General features: G+C 57.1%; 1 protein-coding gene across 1 annotated transcript in view; it reads right to left on the bottom strand.

The window, feature by feature from the left end:
- Positions 1-6,923: 6,923 nt before the first annotated feature.
- Positions 6,924-22,503, bottom strand: part of LOC140691676 (uncharacterized) — an 83,375-nt gene continuing 67,795 nt past the window's right edge. Inside the window, exons 46-60 of the mRNA XM_072955532.1 lie at positions 22,011-22,084; positions 20,301-20,412; positions 19,684-19,757; positions 17,974-18,085; positions 17,357-17,430; positions 15,647-15,758; positions 15,030-15,103; positions 13,320-13,431; positions 12,703-12,776; positions 10,993-11,104; positions 10,376-10,449; positions 8,666-8,777; positions 8,045-8,123; positions 7,801-7,882; positions 6,924-7,073 (exon numbers count right to left, since the gene is read on the bottom strand). Coding sequence (XP_072811633.1) covers positions 6,924-7,073; positions 7,801-7,882; positions 8,045-8,123; positions 8,666-8,777; positions 10,376-10,449; positions 10,993-11,104; positions 12,703-12,776; positions 13,320-13,431; positions 15,030-15,103; positions 15,647-15,758; positions 17,357-17,430; positions 17,974-18,085; positions 19,684-19,757; positions 20,301-20,412; positions 22,011-22,084 — 1,427 coding nt within the window. The remainder of the gene's footprint in view (positions 7,074-7,800; positions 7,883-8,044; positions 8,124-8,665; positions 8,778-10,375; positions 10,450-10,992; positions 11,105-12,702; positions 12,777-13,319; positions 13,432-15,029; positions 15,104-15,646; positions 15,759-17,356; positions 17,431-17,973; positions 18,086-19,683; positions 19,758-20,300; positions 20,413-22,010; positions 22,085-22,503) is intronic.

The raw sequence follows: 22,503 nt of genomic DNA, 5'->3' as shown, positions 1-22,503 counted from the left end.
TACTTTCAATGCTTAGTTTTAGAGACATTAAGGTGTGGCTGTACTTTAAAGAGTTAGGTTTCGTTTCTGAGAGTTTTTAATGTCTTTCTATGAAGTCAGTGGATGGGGGAGCATTTCCAAACAATGAGATTACCCGGGTAGTAAACAGAACAAAAACATTAGTGTTTCTCCTATGCTAGGTCCCTTCTACTTCACTCTTAAGGTCTGCATTGTGGTGAAGAATCATTTGCGCTGCCTGGTTCTAAAACAAATTGTAAGGAATGGTCATCTGAGAGGTTTGTAGTTAGTTCTGCTTTGCAGTGTCTAATTTTAATTTATTCTCATTCTAGGCTTTTGGTTACTCCCCTTCCACCCTATCCCTTAATTTTATTTTTTGAAAGAGTCTGCATTTCAAGCTGCCAATGAGAGAATGTGATTACAGAAGGGAGGGCTCCTCATTCCAGGTAACTTACTCTGTAGCTGTCACTAGGAAAGCCATTCGGAGTCAGGCTCTGACATGAGAAGCCCTTGCTTACTCAGTAGTCAAATCATAAAGTTTAAATCAAAAGTAGCTTTATTTAGGTAGACACAAAATATGAATGCCTTAACTTATAAAGCCAGCATTCTTTAGAGGTCCTAAAACTTGCATTACCTTTCCATTTAATTATGCTTTTTAAAAGCTGTTCTATGAGGAATAAACCTATTAAAATGAGAGATTTTGTTTTCATTAGGTCTTCATTTAGCCCTCAGTAAAAAGTAATGGGATGCAGAGTAATCAGTAAAATATATACATTACTTTCAATGAGTTTTTCTGTATACTGTAAATATTTATGTAATTTTAAGTCCAGAGAAATAGTAACTAACTTTCAGTTTATAGTTTATTTTTCAATGTGAACACACAATAATTAGGATACAGCAGAATTTTGTGTCTTGCAAAACTTTGAACTATGTTTGTGTGTTTTTGACGTAGCTCATCAGAACAGTTGCTACCCTTGAAAGGAGCCTTCAGATGTATAATGGTGTCAACAACGAGTGTGTCTAATGGCAGCAGGCAGCAGAAAGCTCAAAGAGATTCCAGGACACTGTATCCATGAAAGGGGTTGGTAAATTTTGGCCCCATCCTGGTTTTGTAAACAGAGATGTATTGGGACACCCCTGTGCTCATTCTTTCCCGTATTGCCCGTGGCTGCTGCCACAGCTACAAAGCTGGGTTGTTGCAACACAGACCGTGGGGCCCAATAAAGTAAAAAATATTTACCGTATGTTCCTTTACAGGAAACGTTTGCCAGCCCCTGCCATGGAACCTCAAATTCCCTTCCTTAAAAATACACTTATGACCTCTTCATTATTTCTTAGCCCAATGGTTCCCAAACTGTCTTCTGCACAATATTGTCTAACTTAATAAGTGTTGTGGGGAAAAGATCCATGCTAACAGTAGTTTTCCCTTTCTAGTTTATTTTAAAATAAAATTTAAGACTACCAAACTCATTGCTATGGCTTTTATTTTTATGTGATAACCTACCTTTATGAAAAGATGTCCCAAGCCTGAGAGCACCAGGACATCGAGTGAGAGATCGCCCGATATATGAGCATGCGGTGCTCCACCTGTGCCTTGGTGCCCAGGCAGCACTCACACAGACACTGACGAGATGCTTGGTAGCATCTCTTTGATGATGGCTCATCCTCTGTGTCCTGTCTTATAATTTCAACACATTTGTGATACTCAATGTTTATTCTAAATTAACCTTGTTTTGTACCACAAACACATTGCCTATGGATGTGTTGCTGAAACAAGGAAGTCTTAAACAAGAAGTAGAATATTTTTTGTTATCAAATTGTGTCTGAATCAAGTGATCAAAAGGTCGGAATATTACAAAGTAAAGATGAGCACTGCAGCCTTCCATTTCTAAAAATTCAGGAAGTGAGATTTCCAGGACCAATTTTATGTCCAATTCCAACAAAATAACACTTAGTAAGAAACCACTAAGAAGAAAATATGATGAAAGTTATTTGTCTTTTGGATTTACATACATTGGAAATAGAGTTACACCTCATGCTCAGTGTGTGTTATGTAAGGAAATTTTACCGAAAAGCTCTTTGGCCCCTACTAAGCTTCGAAGACATTTGGAAACCAAACATGCTGCATATAAAGACAAAAACATAATCTTTTCAAGCAACATCTTTATTCATCTGAAAACTATAAACCCCCAGCACCTAAAATTGTCAATACAGATCATGGAAGCACTAGAGAAGCATCATGCAGTGTCAACTACCATGCAGCCCCGAGCGGAGAGGCTCACGCATCAGAGAATTTCTCACCAAGCCTTGTGCAAAAGACATCGTGATGCGGGTGTGTGACGGACAGTATAGTAAAAACAAATAGACGCGGTGCAGCTGTCAGACAGCACTGCTGTTGAATTAAGGATCTAGCTGCTGCCACTGAAGAAGGAAGGGCCTGTTTGTCGACGGAAAACCTGCAGCGCATTTTCACTGCAGCTACATGAACCAGCCAAAGTCTCAGGACGTGCTGTGCTGCTCATGCTTGTTCGTTGCAGGTTTATCGAGTGCACTGAGGACGACCTGCTCTTACGTGGATCTTTGCAGGGAATGCCGTTGGTGAGGACATTCTCAACTGTGTCCACAGCTTTATGGAAAAATGTGAAATTGAATGGGGAAAATGTGCTGGTGTTTGTAGTGATGCTTCTAGGGTGATGGAAGGGAAAATTGCTGGGGCTGTCACCTGGATAAAATATGTGGCTCCCGAAAGCACCTGTTATACAGACATGCACTTGCAGTTAAAATAATACCTGCATCTCTGGAAAACGTGCTTGATCAGGCAGTCCAAATCATCAATGATATTAAAGCTCAGCCACATCGGTCCAGACTACTAACAACTTTATGTGAAGAATTGGGTGCCCAGCATACAGCACCGCTAAATACAGAGGTGAGGTGTCTTTCCCGATGTAAAGTTCTTGTAAGATTTTGTGAGCTTCGTCATGAACAATTGGTTTTTGTGGATTCTGCTTTTTGAAGATCTGATTAACAAATTCATAGTGGTTGCTAAGACTTGTATATCTTGCAGATATTTTGACTAAATTATATGAGGTTACTCTGTCAATGCAAGGGGGAAATGTGACAGATTTTACAGTATTTGATAAATTATCATCAAAAGAAAGCTGTTTTCCTACACTCAGTGACTAGTCCTATGGTTGATGGAGACACTCGCAGGGCTGCTGTGCAGCACCCCAGGGGTTTGTGTTCTGTTTTGTTAATATTTTCCTGTAACAAAGGATAAGAGTGCTTGGGTTAGAAATCCATCTACAGTAACTTAAACCAGCCTCATTAGTGGCATGGAACTTTGAGAGCCTGATTGATTTAACATCTGATTCCCAGGTGAAGCAAAATTTCACTGAACTTTCAGGAAATGATTTTTGGAGCAACCTGAGTCAGGAGCAGCCAAGCGTTGCGAGGCGTGCAGGTTGTGTACTGCTTCGTTTGCTACATGCACCTGTGTGAAGCAGGATTTTCCTATTATGATGCAAAAAAAAAAACCTGAAAAAACAGGAAAAGACTTGATGTGGACTTTAGCAACACCACACCTAACATTAAGTGGATATGCCTCCTCATGTCCGCTTCCCCCTACCTGGTGTTCCATCACCTCCTGTCCCTCTCTAGGACTTAACCCCCACCTCTCTATCACTCACACCCTCTCTCTCCCTGCCTGTGTCTTTCTGTCTCTCCCCCAGGCCCTCCGGCCCTGAGCTCAGGTCCAGCCCTGTCCAGGGTCACAGGGCCCCAGCTCTCCCAGACCTCCCACCCTCACGGCCAAGTTCGAGCCCTGGCCCTGCTCACAGAGGTGGAGCCGGTAACAGAGCTGCTCTCGCTGGCATTTACTGCTGCACCGCTGTTCCCCCCCTTCCCAGGCAGTGCAGTCTCACCTTGACCTGTTGGTGGCCCAGCCTGGACCCTAGAGCTTCTGCAGGGCTGGCCGCCTCCCCCACCTGGAAGGAGGGAGGGCCCCGTGGGCTCCAGGGACAGCTGGTGCAGAGTGGAGTGGACTCATTTTATACCCAACACCACCTCCCTGGCAGTGGTGGCGCCCCACCCACTGACCCTGCCCCGCCCACCTCAGAGTCAGGAGGCTGTGGGAGGATGAAGGGCGCTCACGGGCTCACTGAGAGCACTGCCGCCCTCAGCCCCCTCAGGGCCTGCCTGGAGCCGGGGCGGCCGGCAGATGATGCACAGCGTGGGGACACGGGCCTGGTCAGTGCGAGGCCTCTCGCTGGATGCCCGTGGCCCCTTCTGCACCTCATCTGTTCCTCATCATGAGACACGGCCACTTCATTCTGATCATCTGGCTCACGACCAGATGCCCCTGTGACTGACAGGCCCACCTGCCCAGTGAGTGTTTGCAGACTGAAGCTGCACAGCCGTCACTGGATCAGACACAGGCTGTGCCCGCCTCCCAGAAGCAGCCCCGGGGCCCCTATGGTCACTGCTGCCCCACAGGGGTGACCTTGCATCCACCCTGTCATCCTAGTTCCTGCTGGTTTGTGAATTGTGTGCCTGTGAATCACTGTGTGCCCTCGAGAGTGTGTGACCACTGGTCCTCCAGGAAACAGACACTGACACAGAGAACTGTGACAGATTCATTAGGGGTGACAATAGGAGACAATAGCAGAGGTGGCAGGATGGAGCAGGGAGACTTTTAGGCCATAATGCACCTCCAACATCGTCTCTAAACACATCATTGCCACAGCTTGGGGTCCCCTTCAGCTTTCAAACTTACTGGGCTGTAAGGCAAAAAGAAATATTTATTTTAATAGGATCTTATTTTTTCCCGATTTTGTCTTCTCTAACGTATGCATGGCCTCTGACAGACACTGCAGTCTGTGGGTGCAGCTCCATGTCTATATATAATGGAAATAATTGTTTTCACACCTCGGACACAGATCTGAAAATGTGCACATTCTCATTATTACATTTCCTTCTTTAACTTGTAGGACCAGAGGTTTAATAGAAGAAAGTGACCCTTCACCTTATCTCTAAAGCAGAGAATAGTAAGCTCTGGGCCTGAGCTCTTAGATCTTCAGTTTAATTTAATGTACTTCCCGAGGTCTCTTTTGATGATTCTGTGTGCAGACACTTTCTTTTAAACTATGAGAATGCTGAGTGAGAAATATGTGCCAGTCATATTGCAAAACAATGTGTGTGCTTCACCTGATCCTCCTCAAAATGACATCAGGAGCCAGTGTTACCCCCGGCTCACAGACAACAAAGCTGAGACCCTGTGGGGGCCCCAATGGGTCTTGGTGTTGGGGGCTGAACTGCAGGAGTTCAAACAAAGAATCAGAAATTGGATCTTCACACATAAACATAGAGATGCTAAGCTCGCAGTGGGCATGGTGACAGGAGGGAGCAGGGGTGTGGGGACGGGGTCTTGGAGGGGGTCTCCTGACCACTCCTGACTTCCCCTAAAGAACCTGCCTCATGCTGAAGGGCAAGGCACCTGCTCAGCTGATCTGAATCCTGCCTGTACTTTTCAAATCACCGGGGCAGAAGAAAACTTTAGCCACACAAAATATTCTGAAAAAAACAAGCTAAATTTCACTTTCTCTGATATCCAGAGATTTCTTTCATCCAGATCTAGGACTTTCAGAAACCCAAGAGAACAATCATTTGTATATGACGTTGTGAACTGAGGGCTTTCTGGAGGCAGTGGGTTCTGACGGGGATATGTGCATGGCTGCACTGAGTCCCCTGCACACACACGTGGCTCTGAGTGGACCTCACGTTGCATTCAGAAAGCCTGCCTGGACTGCCCTCCCAGCTGGGAGTGACCTTCCAGCTCCAACAAACCCTCGCTGGGCAACTCAATTTCTTTCTTCCCCTTCACACCGTCCTATTCACTCCTGTGTGGCTCATGTGTCCCTCTTTTGCACTTTGGGGCTTTGTATTGGCACGTCTGTTATGGTGATGACAAGCTGTCTGTTGTGAATGTCTAGCTCCCTCAACCCTCGAAGGAACACCCTGAGACCCCAAAAGTTAGTGGTGTGCTTCATCAAAAAAAAAGTACATCACATGGTCCAAGCCGGAGGCACATCTGCCAAACAGGGACTTAAAATTCATTTGATATTCTGTCAAAAGTCTCTTGTACTATACAAGAGACACCTGCTTCCCAGGATAGGATGGGGAAATGACAAAGCCCATCAAATGTGTGTGCTAGGAAACTACATGAACATTATAATGTCCCAAGATAGGTTTCCTCAGGCAACGCAAGGCCCTGGAGTGCCATCTCCCCTTCAGAAAAGACTCAACAATGGAAAAGGACAACATGCTCTCATCTTACCAAGTGGAGAAACTGGTGGCTCTGCCTATGCCTGAGGACCCAGAGGCCACGAGGGTGGTCCAGGTGGAGGTGGCGAATAGCCCATGAAGGGTGATGTTGGGCCACTCATACAGGGGGAAACATGAGCTGGCCCTGAGTAAGAACGGGGCGCTTTGCCATCCACAGTGCCCTGTGGAACAGAAGAGAGATCTGCTGAATGACAGACAAAAGGATAAACACAGACAAAACCAGAAACATAATGCAGCACCTGTCAGCACCTGTCACCCTCACCTCCACCAGGTGGCCAGACAGCAGAGCACTACCACATGCTCCACCCAGCCTGGGTCGACAGGACACAGGGATATGACACGGAGGCTGCACGTCACCAACAAATTCTGTAAGTTCATGCAGCCAAGGGTCCTAACCGAAAAAAACTCATAGAGGTTCCAGCAAATTGACTAATATTCACCTTATGAAAACGAAACTTCTCCATGGAGAACAAAATTTTAAGGAATCTTCCAAAGCTCCAACGACACGTAATGTTCTGCAGAACAAGAACACAGAGAAACAAAGAATGTTAAAACACATTCTCCACACGTGCAGAGTCACACCTGGGTTACTGCTCTGCCTGCAGCACCCTGCCAGGCCCTTTCTGCCCCCTAATCATGTAGGGCCCTCCGCCACCCTGCAGGGGCTGCCGCTGGGTGCAAAGAGCCCTGGGGAGCTTGGCAGCCTGGAGTCCTATGGGGGAGCTGCTCAAGTGATCCTGAGGAGAAAAGGCTGTCCTTAGGAGGTAGTCAGGCTCCGCTACAATCACCGCTATCCTCAGGGATGTCTGGGTTTTAACTGCGCTATGAAGCACACACTACATGTGTCCTTTGGGAAATTGAAGTGGAAAGTCTTGATTCCACAACTGACACCAAAGGGACCCTACTAGCCCGTGCGAAAAATCCAGCGGCATCTCATGCTGAATCAGAAGGTAAGCTCTGACAGCTCCCAGGGCAGGACCAACTCGGCGCAGGGTGGGGAGCACAACGGGAGGACGCTGCTGAGCGTCGCAATTCCCCTGCAGGGAAGTAGGCCTCTTCACTGTGTGCTATTTCCCTTCAAGCTTCTACATCCTACTACAAAAGCAACAAATCTGAGAGTCAGGCTTTTCTACCCAGAGTACAACTGGAGGCAGCGGGCCAGGCACATCTCCCTCCCGAGAAAAGACAGAGGTGGGTTGTGACATTTACCCCACCCAGGAAGACTCAAAGCTGCACAAAGCCCACGGAACAAAGCTGGAGGGAGACCTCTGCACTTTCCCAGTCATGAGGACTTGAACGGCCATGCAAAACAGGAGAATCACCTGGCCTGAGCCGGGAAACCAAAGGAGGACAACAGGAATCTCGATAACTTAGCCAGCAACAATCAGAAAAGAAAGTGTTAGGGAAGCAACAGAAATGCGAGGAGACATAAGTGTGGAGCAAGGGCTAACACTGAAGACCCACATTCGACAAACAGACAAAGTCTACGATACTCAGCATGAAAGAAATCTGATGCTTCCTGAAGGCACCATCGAAGGTGATAGGGCTGAGGGGAGAACACCACTGCACACATGGGGAACAGTTTGAACTTCTAATGACAAAAAAAACTTGTCTAAAAACACATGTCTACAGAAGAGGCTAATACAACGGCAAGGGAAACAAAAACAACACATTCCCTAGAGAGACATAGAACGGAATGAACACTCACTTTTCCTGAGCCTCCACATCGGAATCAGGTGTCAGGAAGGGGCCAGGCCGAAGTTGAGACGCGTCAGGTCCTGGGTGGGCTATAACCACAGAAGGGATGGAGGATTAGGCTCGCCTGCGAAGTCTTTGCTGAAGCCACACAAAACCTGGCGAGCCTTCCTTCCCCGTATCCCACTCGTCCCCGCATCAGACCGAGTGGGAGACGGGTCTCGTGACCCTGAGGGAGACACCACAGGCCACGGGTTCAGGTGTCTCTTCCATAGCCGATCAACGGCCGTGGAAGGTCAGGGCTCCACACGCTGCAGACAATGGCAGGGGTGGGCTTCTCCTTCGGGGAGCCCGGAACGTGCTCCCTGTTGAAGCCCCGTGTGCAGAACTGACACGCCTGCCTTCTGTCACAGGCCTCTTACTCCTTACCACTCTACAAGAGACACCTCCTCCCCAGGGCAGGATGGGGGAGGGGAAGACGCGGTCCATCAATTGCGTCCGCTAAGGGACCAGGGGAGCACGGCCGACAGCCCAGTCAGGGTGGCCCATGCCCTGGGAGGGACCTGGAGAGCGATCTGCCCTTCTCCTGCAGTGACGCAAGGAACAAACAGAGGAATGGACGCTTTCCTCTTACCAAGTGGAGCATCCGGTACTGGTGAGCGAGGCTGCACAGGGCCCAAGGGGGGCCCAGGTGCTGGTGGCAACACGGGCCGGTCCCTGCAAACGCCGGGACGCTGCAAGGTAACCTGCAGGGCAGAAGGGAGAGCCGTGTCAGGCGACAGAAACGGAGCGACCACCGACAAAAGCCGAAACCCAACGCATCAGCTGTCGGCACCGGGCACCCTCCCCACACCCCGCCGGGTGCCCACCCAGCAGCACAGTGCCCCACGCTCCACCCAGCCCTCTGGGGCCTACAGCCGGCAGCCCGGGCCACGCAGCAGGACACGGGGGGACAACAATGGCGCCACACGCCGCCGCCGGTGTCTCCAAGTGGACGAAGCCAAGGGTCCTGCCTGCGAGGATGCACACAGAGCTTCCAGCACTCTGACAAAAGCAGCGCCTTCCCAACAGGCAGCCCCTTTGGGCAGGACAGCCCTCCTCGCCACCACCCCAGCTCCACGGGAGCTGGCCCGGCGCGGACCAGGAACACGCAGAAGGGACGGACGTGAAAAGCTCGTCCTCCACACGTGCAATCAGAGCCGCACCTGGGTCACCGCTCTGCCTCCAGGACCCTGCCTGGCCCTCTCCTTCCCCCAAAACGAAGTAATCTCCTCCGACCGGCAGGGGCTTCCCCTGGGCGCAACGTGCACTGGGGAGCTGGGCACCCCGGAGTCCTGCGGGGGAGCTGCCCAAGTGCTCCTGAGGGGACAACGCTGCCCACAGGAGGTAGTCAGGCTCCGCTACAATCACCGCTATCCTCAGGGACGTCTGGGTTTTCAGTGCGCTACGAAGCGCGCACTACTTGTGTCCTTCGGCAAACTCAAGTGGGATGTCTGGATCCCACAACTGACACCAAAAGGACCCTACAGGCCCGTGCGCAAACTCCCGCGACGTGTCATGCTGACGCACAGGAGCAGCTCTGGCAGCTTCCGGGGCAGGCCCGACCCGGCGCAGGGGTGGGGAGCACGACGGGAGGACGCTGCTGCGCGTCGCAATTCCCCTGCAGGGAAGTAGGCCTCTTCACTGCGGGCTCTTTCCCTTCAAGCCTCTATTTCTTACGACGAAAGCAACATCTACCCAGAGTACAACTGGACGCAGCGGGCCAGGCACATCTCCGTCCCGAGAACAGACGGTCACGGGTTCTGACATTTACCCCACACCAAACAGGTAGACTCAAAGCTGCACAAAGCACACAGGACAAAGCTGGAGGGAGGGCTTTGCCCCTTTCTCAGTTACGAGCATTTCAATGGGCATGCTAAACAGGAGAATCACCTGGCCTCAGCAAGGAAACAAGTCAAACGAGGGACGACACAGGACTCTGCCTCAGTGACCCAGGAGCAACCCCAGGTGCAGGTCGGCAGGAAGGAGTCAGCAGGACCAGGAGAAGCCAGTGTGGAGCGAGGGCTCACCCTCCGCACGCTATCTCGACAAACCCACAGCCAAAGTCTGCGGTCCTCGGCTTCTGAGCACTCCCTCATGGCTTCTGCAGGCACCGGCCAAGGTGACGGGCTCCAGGGACAAGCAGCCCACTGGCCCCTGGGGAGACTGAATTTGAAAGCGAACGACATGCCAGACCCGTCCCAGGACACACAGTCTGGAGATGAGGGCGGGAATGGCTTCCGGGAAAACAGGAAGCTCACCTTTCCCAGGACGACGTCCAACGGAGCACGGCCACCCCACTTACCTGGGCCTCCGGGGCCGCCGCAGGCGGGCGGGAGCTGCCGGCCAATGCCGGGGCCGGGCCAGGTCCTACGTGGGCTGAAAACCACAGAAGGGATGGAGGATTAGGCTCGCCTGCGAAGACTTTGCTGAAGCCACACAAAACCTGGTGAGCCTTCCTTCCCCGTATCCCACTCGTCCCCGCATCAGACCGAGTGGGAGACGGGTCTCGTGACCCTGAGGGAGACACCACAGGCCACGGGTTCAGGTGTCTCTTCCATAGCCGATCAACGGCCGTGGAAGGTCAGGGCTCCACACGCTGCAGACAATGGCAGGGGTGGGCTTCTCCTTCGGGGAGCCCGGAACGTGCTCCCTGTTGAAGCCCCGTGTGCAGAACTGACACGCCTGCCTTCTGTCACAGGCCTCTTACTCCTTACCACTCTACAAGAGACACCTCCTCCCCAGGGCAGGATGGGGGAGGGGAAGACGCGGTCCATCAATTGCGTCCGCTAAGGGACCAGGGGAGCACGGCCGACAGCCCAGTCAGGGTGGCCCATGCCCTGGGAGGGACCTGGAGAGCGATCTGCCCTTCTCCTGCAGTGACGCAAGGAACAAACAGAGGAATGGACGCTTTCCTCTTACCAAGTGGAGCATCCGGTACTGGTGAGCGAGGCTGCACAGGGCCCAAGGGGGGCCCAGGTGCTGGTGGCAACACGGGCCGGTCCCTGCAAACGCCGGGACGCTGCAAGGTAACCTGCAGGGCAGAAGGGAGAGCCGTGTCAGGCGACAGAAACGGAGCGACCACCGACAAAAGCCGAAACCCAACGCATCAGCTGTCGGCACCGGGCACCCTCCCCACACCCCGCCGGGTGCCCACCCAGCAGCACAGTGCCCCACGCTCCACCCAGCCCTCTGGGGCCTGCAGCCGGCAGCCCGGGCCGCGCAGCAGGACACGGGGGGACAACAATGGCGCCACACGCCGCCGCCGGTGTCTCCAAGTGGACGAAGCCAAGGGTCCTGCCTGCGAGGATGCACACAGAGCTTCCAGCACTCTGACAAAAGCAGCGCCTTCCCAACAGGCAGCCCCTTTGGGCAGGACAGCCCTCCTCGCCACCACCCCAGCTCCACGGGAACTGGCCCGGCACGGACCAGGAACACGCAGAAGGGACGGACGTGAAAAGCTCGTCCTCCACACGTGCAATCAGAGCCGCACCTGGGTCACCGCTCTGCCTCCAGGACCCTGCCTGGCCCTCTCCTTCCCCCCAAACCAAGTAATCTCCTCCGACCGGCAGGGGCTTCCCCTGGGCGCAACGTGCACTGGGGAGCTGGGCACCCCGGAGTCCTGCGGGGGAGCTGCCCAAGTGCTCCTGAGGGGACAACGCTGCCCACAGGAGGTAGTCAGGCTCCGCTACAATCACCGCTATCCTCAGGGACGTCTGGGTTTTCAGTGCGCTACGAAGCGCGCACTACTTGTGTCCTTCGGCAAACTCAAGTGGGATGTCTGGATCCCACAACTGACACCAAAAGGACCCTACAGGCCCGTGCGCAAACTCCCGCGACGTGTCATGCTGACGCACAGGAGCAGCTCTGGCAGCTTCCGGGGCAGGCCCGACCCAGCGCAGGGGTGGGGAGCACGACGGGAGGACGCTGCTGCGCGTCGCAATTCCCCTGCAGGGAAGTAGGCCTCTTCACTGCGGGCTCTTTCCCTTCAAGCCTCTATTTCTTACGACGAAAGCAACATCTACCCAGAGTACAACTGGACGCAGCGGGCCAGGCACATCTCCGTCCCGAGAACAGACGGTCACGGGTTCTGACATTTACCCCACACCAAACAGGTAGACTCAAAGCTGCACAAAGCACACAGGACAAAGCTGGAGGGAGGGCTTTGCCCCTTTCTCAGTTACGAGCATTTCAATGGGCATGCTAAACAGGAGAATCACCTGGCCTCAGCAAGGAAACAAGTCAAACGAGGGACGACACAGGACTCTGCCTCAGTGACCCAGGAGCAACCCCAGGTGCAGGTCGGCAGGAAGGAGTCAGCAGAGCCAGGAGAAGCCAGTGTGGAGCGAGGGCTCACCCTCCGCACGCTATCTCGACAAACCCACAGCCAAAGTCTGCGGTCCTCGGCTTCTGAGCACTCCCTCATGGCTTCTGCAGGCACCGGCCAAGGTGACGGGCTCCAGGGACAAGCAGCCCACTGGCCCCTGGGGAGACTGAATTTGAAAGCGAACGACATGCCAGACCCGTCCCAGGACACACAGTCTGGAGATGAGGGCGGGAATGGCTTCCGGGAAAACAGGAAGCTCACCTTTCCCAGGACGACGTCCAACGGAGCACGGCCACCCCACTTACCTGGGCCTCCGGGGCCGCCGCAGGCGGGCGGGAGCTGCCGGCCAATGCCGGGGCCGGGCCAGGTCCTACGTGGGCTGAAAACCACAGAAGGGATGGAGGATTAGGCTCGCCTGCGAAGACTTTGCTGAAGCCACACAAAACCTGGTGAGCCTTCCTTCCCCGTATCCCACTCGTCCCCGCATCAGACCGAGTGGGAGACGGGTCTCGTGACCCTGAGGGAGACACCACAGGCCACGGGTTCAGGTGTCTCTTCCATAGCCGATCAACGGCCGTGGAAGGTCAGGGCTCCACACGCTGCAGACAATGGCAGGGGTGGGCTTCTCCTTCGGGGAGCCCGGAACGTGCTCCCTGTTGAAGCCCCGTGTGCAGAACTGACACGCCTGCCTTCTGTCACAGGCCTCTTACTCCTTACCACTCTACAAGAGACACCTCCTCCCCAGGGCAGGATGGGGGAGGGGAAGACGCGGTCCATCAATTGCGTCCGCTAAGGGACCAGGGGAGCACGGCCGACAGCCCAGTCAGGGTGGCCCATGCCCTGGGAGGGACCTGGAGAGCGATCTGCCCTTCTCCTGCAGTGACGCAAGGAACAAACAGAGGAATGGACGCTTTCCTCTTACCAAGTGGAGCATCCGGTACTGGTGAGCGAGGCTGCACAGGGCCCAAGGGGGGCCCAGGTGCTGGTGGCAACACGGGCCGGTCCCTGCAAACGCCGGGACGCTGCAAGGTAACCTGCAGGGCAGAAGGGAGAGCCGTGTCAGGCGACAGAAACGGAGCGACCACCGACAAAAGCCGAAACCCAACGCATCAGCTGTCGGCACCGGGCACCCTCCCCACACCCCGCCGGGTGCCCACCCAGCAGCACAGTGCCCCACGCTCCACCCAGCCCTCTGGGGCCTGCAGCCGGCAGCCCGGGCCGCGCAGCAGGACACGGGGGGACAACAATGGCGCCACACGCCGCCGCCGGTGTCTCCAAGTGGACGAAGCCAAGGGTCCTGCCTGCGAGGATGCACACAGAGCTTCCAGCACTCTGACAAAAGCAGCGCCTTCCCAACAGGCAGCCCCTTTGGGCAGGACAGCCCACCTCGCCACCACCCCAGCTCCACGGGAGCTGGCCCGGCGCGGACCAGGAACATGCAGAAGGGACGGACGTGAAAAGCTCGTCCTCCACACGTGCAATCAGAGCCGCACCTGGGTCACCGCTCTGCCTCCAGGACCCTGCCTGGCCCTCTCCTTCCCCCCAAACCAAGTAATCTCCTCCGACCGGCAGGGGCTTCCCCTGGGCGCAACGTGCACTGGGGAGCTGGGCACCCCGGAGTCCTGCGGGGGAGCTGCCCAAGTGCTCCTTTGGGGACAACGCTGCCCACAGGAGGTAGTCAGGCTCCGCTACAATCACCGCTATCCTCAGGGACGTCTGGGTTTTCAGTGCGCTACGAAGCGCGCACTACTTGTGTCCTTCGGCAAACTCAAGTGGGATGTCTGGATCCCACAACTGACACCAAAAGGACCCTACAGGCCCGTGCGCAAAATCCCGCGACGTGTCATGCTGACGCACAGGAGCAGCTCTGGCAGCTTCCGGGGCAGGCCCGACCCGGCGCAGGGGTGGGGAGCACGACGGGAGGACGCTGCTGCGCGTCGCAATTCCCCTGCAGGGAAGTAGGCCTCTTCACTGCGGGCTCTTTCCCTTCAAGCCTCTATTTCTTACGACGAAAGCAACATCTACCCAGAGTACAACTGGACGCAGCGGGCCAGGCACATCTCCGTCCCGAGAACAGACGGTCACGGGTTCTGACATTTACCCCACACCAAACAGGTAGACTCAAAGCTGCACAAAGCACACAGGACAAAGCTGGAGGGAGGGCTTTGCCCCTTTCTCAGTTACGAGCATTTCAATGGGCATGCTAAACAGGAGAATCACCTGGCCTCAGCAAGGAAACAAGTCAAACGAGGGACGACACAGGACTCTGCCTCAGTGACCCAGGAGAAACCCCAGGTGCAGGTCGGCAGGAAGGAGTCAGCAGAGCCAGGAGAAGCCAGTGTGGAGCGAGGGCTCACCCTCCGCACGCTATCTCGACAAACCCACAGCCAAAGTCTGCGGTCCTCGGCTTCTGAGCACTCCCTCATGGCTTCTGCAGGCACCGGCCAAGGTGACGGGCTCCAGGGACAAGCAGCCCACTGGCCCCTGGGGAGACTGAATTTGAAAGCGAACGACATGCCAGACCCGTCCCAGGACACACAGTCTGGAGATGAGGGCGGGAATGGCTTCCGGGAAAACAGGAAGCTCACCTTTCCCAGGACGACGTCCAACGGAGCACGGCCACCCCACTTACCTGGGCCTCCGGGGCCGCCGCAGGCGGGCGGGAGCTGCCGGCCAATGCCGGGGCCGGGCCAGGTCCTACGTGGGCTGAAAACCACAGAAGGGATGGAGGATTAGGCTCGCCTGCGAAGACTTTGCTGAAGCCACACAAAACCTGGTGAGCCTTCCTTCCCCGTATCCCACTCGTCCCCGCATCAGACCGAGTGGGAGACGGGTCTCGTGACCCTGAGGGAGACACCACAGGCCACGGGTTCAGGTGTCTCTTCCATAGCCGATCAACGGCCGTGGAAGGTCAGGGCTCCACACGCTGCAGACAATGGCAGGGGTGGGCTTCTCCTTCGGGGAGCCCGGAACGTGCTCCCTGTTGAAGCCCCGTGTGCAGAACTGACACGCCTGCCTTCTGTCACAGGCCTCTTACTCCTTACCACTCTACAAGAGACACCTCCTCCCCAGGGCAGGATGGGGGAGGGGAAGACGCGGTCCATCAATTGCGTCCGCTAAGGGACCAGGGGAGCACGGCCGACAGCCCAGTCAGGGTGGCCCATGCCCTGGGAGGGACCTGGAGAGCGATCTGCCCTTCTCCTGCAGTGACGCAAGGAACAAACAGAGGAATGGACGCTTTCCTCTTACCAAGTGGAGCATCCGGTACTGGTGAGCGAGGCTGCACAGGGCCCAAGGGGGGCCCAGGTGCTGGTGGCAACACGGGCCGGTCCCTGCAAACGCCGGGACGCTGCAAGGTAACCTGCAGGGCAGAAGGGAGAGCCGTGTCAGGCGACAGAAACGGAGCGACCACCGACAAAAGCCGAAACCCAACGCATCAGCTGTCGGCACCGGGCACCCTCCCCACACCCCGCCGGGTGCCCACCCAGCAGCACAGTGCCCCACGCTCCACCCAGCCCTCTGGGGCCTGCAGCCGGCAGCCCGGGCCGCGCAGCAGGACACGGGGGGACAACAATGGCGCCACACGCCGCCGCCGGTGTCTCCAAGTGGACGAAGCCAAGGGTCCTGCCTGCGAGGATGCACACAGAGCTTCCAGCACTCTGACAAAAGCAGCGCCTTCCCAACAGGCAGCCCCTTTGGGCAGGACAGCCCTCCTCGCCACCACCCCAGCTCCACGGGAGCTGGCCCGGCGCGGACCAGGAACACGCAGAAGGGACGGACGTGAAAAGCTCGTCCTCCACACGTGCAATCAGAGCCGCACCTGGGTCACCGCTCTGCCTCCAGGACCCTGCCTGGCCCTCTCCTTCCCCCCAAACCAAGTAATCTCCTCCGACCGGCAGGGGCTTCCCCTGGGCGCAACGTGCACTGGGGAGCTGGGCACCCCGGAGTCCTGCGGGGGAGCTGCCCAAGTGCTCCTTTGGGGACAACGCTGCCCACAGGAGGTAGTCAGGCTCCGCTACAATCACCGCTATCCTCAGGGACGTCTGGGTTTTCAGTGCGCTACGAAGCGCGCACTACTTGTGTCCTTCGGCAAACTCAAGTGGGATGTCTGGATCCCACAACTGACACCAAAAGGACCCTACAGGCCCGTGCGCAAACTCCCGCGACGTGTCATGCTGACGCACAGGAGCAGCTCTGGCAGCTTCCGGGGCAGGCCCGACCCGGCGCAGGGGTGGGGAGCACGACGGGAGGACGCTGCTGCGCGTCGCAATTCCCCTGCAGGGAAGTAGGCCTCTTCACTGCGGGCTCTTTCCCTTCAAGCCTCTATTTCTTACGACGAAAGCAACATCTACCCAGAGTACAACTGGACGCAGCGGGCCAGGCACATCTCCGTCCCGAGAACAGACGGTCACGGGTTCTGACATTTACCCCACACCAAACAGGTAGACTCAAAGCTGCACAAAGCACACAGGACAAAGCTGGAGGGAGGGCTTTGCCCCTTTCTCAGTTACGAGCATTTCAATGGGCATGCTAAACAGGAGAATCACCTGGCCTCAGCAAGGAAACAAGTCAAACGAGGGACGACACAGGACTCTGCCTCAGTGACCCAGGAGCAACCCCAGGTGCAGGTCGGCAGGAAGGAGTCAGCAGGACCAGGAGAAGCCAGTGTGGAGCGAGGGCTCACCCTCCGCACGCTATCTCGACAAACCCACAGCCAAAGTCTGCGGTCCTCGGCTTCTGAGCACTCCCTCATGGCTTCTGCAGGCACCGGCCAAGGTGACGGGCTCCAGGGACAAGCAGCCCACTGGCCCCTGGGGAGACTGAATTTGAAAGCGAACGACATGCCAGACCCGTCCCAGGACACACAGTCTGGAGATGAGGGCGGGAATGGCTTCCGGGAAAACAGGAAGCTCACCTTTCCCAGGACGACGTCCAACGGAGCACGGCCACCCCACTTACCTGGGCCTCCGGGGCCGCCGCAGGCGGGCGGGAGCTGCCGGCCAATGCCGGGGCCGGGCCAGGTCCTACGTGGGCTGAAAACCACAGAAGGGATGGAGGATTAGGCTCGCCTGCGAAGACTTTGCTGAAGCCACACAAAACCTGGTGAGCCTTCCTTCCCCGTATCCCACTCGTCCCCGCATCAGACCGAGTGGGAGACGGGTCTCGTGACCCTGAGGGAGACACCACAGGCCACGGGTTCAGGTGTCTCTTCCATAGCCGATCAACGGCCGTGGAAGGTCAGGGCTCCACACGCTGCAGACAATGGCAGGGGTGGGCTTCTCCTTCGGGGAGCCCGGAACGTGCTCCCTGTTGAAGCCCCGTGTGCAGAACTGACACGCCTGCCTTCTGTCACAGGCCTCTTACTCCTTACCACTCTACAAGAGACACCTCCTCCCCAGGGCAGGATGGGGGAGGGGAAGACGCGGTCCATCAATTGCGTCCGCTAAGGGACCAGGGGAGCACGGCCGACAGCCCAGTCAGGGTGGCCCATGCCCTGGGAGGGACCTGGAGAGCGATCTGCCCTTCTCCTGCAGTGACGCAAGGAACAAACAGAGGAATGGACGCTTTCCTCTTACCAAGTGGAGCATCCGGTACTGGTGAGCGAGGCTGCACAGGGCCCAAGGGGGGCCCAGGTGCTGGTGGCAACACGGGCCGGTCCCTGCAAACGCCGGGACGCTGCAAGGTAACCTGCAGGGCAGAAGGGAGAGCCGTGTCAGGCGACAGAAACGGAGCGACCACCGACAAAAGCCGAAACCCAACGCATCAGCTGTCGGCACCGGGCACCCTCCCCACACCCCGCCGGGTGCCCACCCAGCAGCACAGTGCCCCACGCTCCACCCAGCCCTCTGGGGCCTGCAGCCGGCAGCCCGGGCCGCGCAGCAGGACACGGGGGGACAACAATGGCGCCACACGCCGCCGCCGGTGTCTCCAAGTGGACGAAGCCAAGGGTCCTGCCTGCGAGGATGCACACAGAGCTTCCAGCACTCTGACAAAAGCAGCGCCTTCCCAACAGGCAGCCCCTTTGGGCAGGACAGCCCACCTCGCCACCACCCCAGCTCCACGGGAGCTGGCCCGGCGCGGACCAGGAACATGCAGAAGGGACGGACGTGAAAAGCTCGTCCTCCACACGTGCAATCAGAGCCGCACCTGGGTCACCGCTCTGCCTCCAGGACCCTGCCTGGCCCTCTCCTTCCCCCCAAACCAAGTAATCTCCTCCGACCGGCAGGGGCTTCCCCTGGGCGCAACGTGCACTGGGGAGCTGGGCACCCCGGAGTCCTGCGGGGGAGCTGCCCAAGTGCTCCTTTGGGGACAACGCTGCCCACAGGAGGTAGTCAGGCTCCGCTACAATCACCGCTATCCTCAGGGACGTCTGGGTTTTCAGTGCGCTACGAAGCGCGCACTACTTGTGTCCTTCGGCAAACTCAAGTGGGATGTCTGGATCCCACAACTGACACCAAAAGGACCCTACAGGCCCGTGCGCAAAATCCCGCGACGTGTCATGCTGACGCACAGGAGCAGCTCTGGCAGCTTCCGGGGCAGGCCCGACCCGGCGCAGGGGTGGGGAGCACGACGGGAGGACGCTGCTGCGCGTCGCAATTCCCCTGCAGGGAAGTAGGCCTCTTCACTGCGGGCTCTTTCCCTTCAAGCCTCTATTTCTTACGACGAAAGCAACATCTACCCAGAGTACAACTGGACGCAGCGGGCCAGGCACATCTCCGTCCCGAGAACAGACGGTCACGGGTTCTGACATTTACCCCACACCAAACAGGTAGACTCAAAGCTGCACAAAGCACACAGGACAAAGCTGGAGGGAGGGCTTTGCCCCTTTCTCAGTTACGAGCATTTCAATGGGCATGCTAAACAGGAGAATCACCTGGCCTCAGCAAGGAAACAAGTCAAACGAGGGACGACACAGGACTCTGCCTCAGTGACCCAGGAGAAACCCCAGGTGCAGGTCGGCAGGAAGGAGTCAGCAGAGCCAGGAGAAGCCAGTGTGGAGCGAGGGCTCACCCTCCGCACGCTATCTCGACAAACCCACAGCCAAAGTCTGCGGTCCTCGGCTTCTGAGCACTCCCTCATGGCTTCTGCAGGCACCGGCCAAGGTGACGGGCTCCAGGGACAAGCAGCCCACTGGCCCCTGGGGAGACTGAATTTGAAAGCGAACGACATGCCAGACCCGTCCCAGGACACACAGTCTGGAGATGAGGGCGGGAATGGCTTCCGGGAAAACAGGAAGCTCACCTTTCCCAGGACGACGTCCAACGGAGCACGGCCACCCCACTTACCTGGGCCTCCGGGGCCGCCGCAGGCGGGCGGGAGCTGCCGGCCAATGCCGGGGCCGGGCCAGGTCCTACGTGGGCTGAAAACCACAGAAGGGATGGAGGATTAGGCTCGCCTGCGAAGACTTTGCTGAAGCCACACAAAACCTGGTGAGCCTTCCTTCCCCGTATCCCACTCGTCCCCGCATCAGACCGAGTGGGAGACGGGTCTCGTGACCCTGAGGGAGACACCACAGGCCACGGGTTCAGGTGTCTCTTCCATAGCCGATCAACGGCCGTGGAAGGTCAGGGCTCCACACGCTGCAGACAATGGCAGGGGTGGGCTTCTCCTTCGGGGAGCCCGGAACGTGCTCCCTGTTGAAGCCCCGTGTGCAGAACTGACACGCCTGCCTTCTGTCACAGGCCTCTTACTCCTTACCACTCTACAAGAGACACCTCCTCCCCAGGGCAGGATGGGGGAGGGGAAGACGCGGTCCATCAATTGCGTCCGCTAAGGGACCAGGGGAGCACGGCCGACAGCCCAGTCAGGGTGGCCCATGCCCTGGGAGGGACCTGGAGAGCGATCTGCCCTTCTCCTGCAGTGACGCAAGGAACAAACAGAGGAATGGACGCTTTCCTCTTACCAAGTGGAGCATCCGGTACTGGTGAGCGAGGCTGCACAGGGCCCAAGGGGGGCCCAGGTGCTGGTGGCAACACGGGCCGGTCCCTGCAAACGCCGGGACGCTGCAAGGTAACCTGCAGGGCAGAAGGGAGAGCCGTGTCAGGCGACAGAAACGGAGCGACCACCGACAAAAGCCGAAACCCAACGCATCAGCTGTCGGCACCGGGCACCCTCCCCACACCCCGCCGGGTGCCCACCCAGCAGCACAGTGCCCCACGCTCCACCCAGCCCTCTGGGGCCTGCAGCCGGCAGCCCGGGCCGCGCAGCAGGACACGGGGGGACAACAATGGCGCCACACGCCGCCGCCGGTGTCTCCAAGTGGACGAAGCCAAGGGTCCTGCCTGCGAGGATGCACACAGAGCTTCCAGCACTCTGACAAAAGCAGCGCCTTCCCAACAGGCAGCCCCTTTGGGCAGGACAGCCCTCCTCGCCACCACCCCAGCTCCACGGGAGCTGGCCCGGCGCGGACCAGGAACACGCAGAAGGGACGGACGTGAAAAGCTCGTCCTCCACACGTGCAATCAGAGCCGCACCTGGGTCACCGCTCTGCCTCCAGGACCCTGCCTGGCCCTCTCCTTCCCCCCAAACCAAGTAATCTCCTCCGACCGGCAGGGGCTTCCCCTGGGCGCAACGTGCACTGGGGAGCTGGGCACCCCGGAGTCCTGCGGGGGAGCTGCCCAAGTGCTCCTTTGGGGACAACGCTGCCCACAGGAGGTAGTCAGGCTCCGCTACAATCACCGCTATCCTCAGGGACGTCTGGGTTTTCAGTGCGCTACGAAGCGCGCACTACTTGTGTCCTTCGGCAAACTCAAGTGGGATGTCTGGATCCCACAACTGACACCAAAAGGACCCTACAGGCCCGTGCGCAAACTCCCGCGACGTGTCATGCTGACGCACAGGAGCAGCTCTGGCAGCTTCCGGGGCAGGCCCGACCCGGCGCAGGGGTGGGGAGCACGACGGGAGGACGCTGCTGCGCGTCGCAATTCCCCTGCAGGGAAGTAGGCCTCTTCACTGCGGGCTCTTTCCCTTCAAGCCTCTATTTCTTACGACGAAAGCAACATCTACCCAGAGTACAACTGGACGCAGCGGGCCAGGCACATCTCCGTCCCGAGAACAGACGGTCACGGGTTCTGACATTTACCCCACACCAAACAGGTAGACTCAAAGCTGCACAAAGCACACAGGACAAAGCTGGAGGGAGGGCTTTGCCCCTTTCTCAGTTACGAGCATTTCAATGGGCATGCTAAACAGGAGAATCACCTGGCCTCAGCAAGGAAACAAGTCAAACGAGGGACGACACAGGACTCTGCCTCAGTGACCCAGGAGCAACCCCAGGTGCAGGTCGGCAGGAAGGAGTCAGCAGGACCAGGAGAAGCCAGTGTGGAGCGAGGGCTCACCCTCCGCACGCTATCTCGACAAACCCACAGCCAAAGTCTGCGGTCCTCGGCTTCTGAGCACTCCCTCATGGCTTCTGCAGGCACCGGCCAAGGTGACGGGCTCCAGGGACAAGCAGCCCACTGGCCCCTGGGGAGACTGAATTTGAAAGCGAACGACATGCCAGACCCGTCCCAGGACACACAGTCTGGAGATGAGGGCGGGAATGGCTTCCGGGAAAACAGGAAGCTCACCTTTCCCAGGACGACGTCCAACGGAGCACGGCCACCCCACTTACCTGGGCCTCCGGGGCCGCCGCAGGCGGGCGGGAGCTGCCGGCCAATGCCGGGGCCGGGCCAGGTCCTACGTGGGCTGAAAACCACAGAAGGGATGGAGGATTAGGCTCGCCTGCGAAGACTTTGCTGAAGCCACACAAAACCTGGTGAGCCTTCCTTCCCCGTATCCCACTCGTCCCCGCATCAGACCGAGTGGGAGACGGGTCTCGTGACCCTGAGGGAGACACCACAGGCCACGGGTTCAGGTGTCTCTTCCATAGCCGATCAACGGCCGTGGAAGGTCAGGGCTCCACACGCTGCAGACAATGGCAGGGGTGGGCTTCTCCTTCGGGGAGCCAGGAACGTGCTCCCTGTTGAAGCCCCGTGTGCAGAACTGACACGCCTGCCTTCTGTCACAGGCCTCTTACTCCTTACCACTCTACAAGAGACACCTCCTCCCCAGGGCAGGATGGGGGAGGGGAAGACGCGGTCCATCAATTGCGTCCGCTAAGGGAC

The sequence above is a fragment of the Vicugna pacos genome, chromosome 36 (genome assembly GCF_048564905.1).
Source record: "Vicugna pacos chromosome 36, VicPac4, whole genome shotgun sequence".
In the NCBI taxonomy this organism is placed as follows: domain Eukaryota; kingdom Metazoa; phylum Chordata; class Mammalia; order Artiodactyla; family Camelidae; genus Vicugna; species Vicugna pacos.
This window is presented reverse-complemented; position numbering and strand designations above follow the sequence as displayed.